The sequence below is a fragment of the Bison bison genome, unplaced genomic scaffold (assembly GCF_000754665.1).
Source record: "Bison bison bison isolate TAMUID 2011002044 unplaced genomic scaffold, Bison_UMD1.0 scf7180017862692, whole genome shotgun sequence".
Taxonomy (NCBI): Eukaryota; Metazoa; Chordata; class Mammalia; order Artiodactyla; family Bovidae; genus Bison; species Bison bison.
This window is the reverse complement of record NW_011493264.1, coordinates 107,712-109,498: the sequence shown is the minus strand read 5'-3', so window position 1 is coordinate 109,498 and position 1,787 is coordinate 107,712. Positions and strand designations below refer to the sequence as shown.

The following is a 1,787-nucleotide window of genomic DNA, read 5'->3' as shown; positions in this document are numbered from 1 at the left end:
TCAGGCGCTCCCGCTCCTTCAGGGTGAGCGTGTCGGCTTTCGCGATGACAGGCACGATATTCACCTTGTTGTGGATCGCCTTCATGAACGCAACATCCAGTGGCTTCAGTCTAAAAGTCGTGTTTAAGGGAAAAATTTTTCTCAGAATCACTTCAGCTCTCACAGCGAATCATGCACATGTAGGGGACTGTAAGGCGCAGGCGCAGCGGCCGCCCTCGCGCGCGCGCCCGGGGCGCAGGCGCTCACCCGTGCCCGAAGGGGGAGATGAAGTAGAAGCAGCAGTGCACCCTGTTGTCGATGATGTGCCGCCTGTTCAGGCCGCTCTCGTCGTGCAGGTACCGCTCGAACTGCTCGTCGATGTAGCAGATGATGGTTTTAAAGCTGAGAGACAAATACCAACCATCACGGGATACAAGAGGCAGCACCCCTGACTACAAAGACAAACGGGTTTCTCTAGCCCCCGCCCCTCTAGCAGATGTGATTTAACAACCCAACTGCAGGATGGAAACGGAAAGCCGACTCCTAGGTTTGGCAACATGGTGGCTTTTGGAAACTGCTGAGAATCATTTCCTCTAAGTATTGAAGGTCGAAAGCCCGGATGCAATAGGTTACAAAGAGCCTGAGCGGACTGACAGGAGACAGACAGGAGCGGGGCCGGGGAGTGGAGCAGGACTCCCACAAGTGAGCTGCAGCGGTGGCTGCAGGAGGGAGGGAGCCCAGGAGAAGGAGAAAGACAAGGGAAGCCCTCTGCCCCTCCGCCCTCTCCCCGCGAGTGCTGGAAAGCTGCTGCCTTGGGTTTGTGGGATTAGAACCCAGAAAGGCTGTACGGTGACGTGGTGCTCTCTCCAGGCGGCACGGCCCAGACTGCACTCACAGTCCACCTCCTCGCTTCCTCACTGTGCAGAGTCACCAATAAGCAGCCAACGACAGACACTCGGTCTGCAGCAAGTCTCTTCAGAGACCTCATCTTCTTGAATATGCAAAGGAGGAAGACTACCGCGGTATCTTGTTCACTAGCCACGGTCCAAATCAAGGTGCTTTATTTATGTTAGCATTTGCTGTTTCGTTGGCTTTGTGATATTAGATCTCACTAGAGTGCTCTTAAAATACTCATTCCTTGTGAAATTCCTCATTAAAAACGCTATAGTGAGAATGATTTAAATTGTCTTATCATTCTGTCACACACAGCTACCCCAAACCCAGCAATCGTGAGTGACCATGATGGACTGAAACACACAGAGACACGCTTGGCAGGGGCACAGCCTCACCACCGAGGGCCCTGGGGACGTACCAGTCCCTGCAGTTGATGGCGTCCCCATAGCCCGGGGTGTCCACCACCGTCAGACGCAGCTTCACCCCGCGCTCTTCAATCTCAACAGTGGAAGCCTCAATCTGGACGGTTCTTTCAATTTTCTCTGAAACAGAAGCAACCTTGTTACTTTCTTCTTATTAAATAAGTGACTCAAAAGTAGCTATTTCTCTTTAAGGACAGTTCTCAGAAGGTAACATGAAGATTGTGTAAAAATGATCCCAGGGTCAGCAAAAGAAACACTGTAGCTGAGATTAAAGGGCTGTTTCCAGGTAAAAAAATGTCAATATTGAAAATTGCAACTTCTCTTCCTGGGACAGGAAGAACAATGAATGAATCATTTAAAGACTATCCAGGGACTGCAGCCCTATTGTGCAGGCCTAGACTTCACTTTGCCAACAAAGGTCCATCTAGTCAAGGCTATGGTTTTTCCTGTGGTCATGTATGGATGTGAGAGTTGGACTGTGAAGGAGGCTGA

General features: G+C 51.0%; 1 protein-coding gene across 1 annotated transcript in view; it reads right to left on the bottom strand.

Moving 5' to 3' along the window:
• SEPT2 (septin 2) overlaps window positions 1–1,787 on the bottom strand; it is a 23,423-nt gene that overhangs the window by 9,611 nt on the left and 12,025 nt on the right. The window contains exons 4-6 of the mRNA XM_010832886.1: window positions 1,292–1,415; window positions 247–381; window positions 7–110 (exon numbers count right to left, since the gene is read on the bottom strand). Of these exons, the coding sequence (XP_010831188.1) occupies window positions 7–110; window positions 247–381; window positions 1,292–1,415 (363 nt within the window). The remainder of the gene's footprint in view (window positions 1–6; window positions 111–246; window positions 382–1,291; window positions 1,416–1,787) is intronic.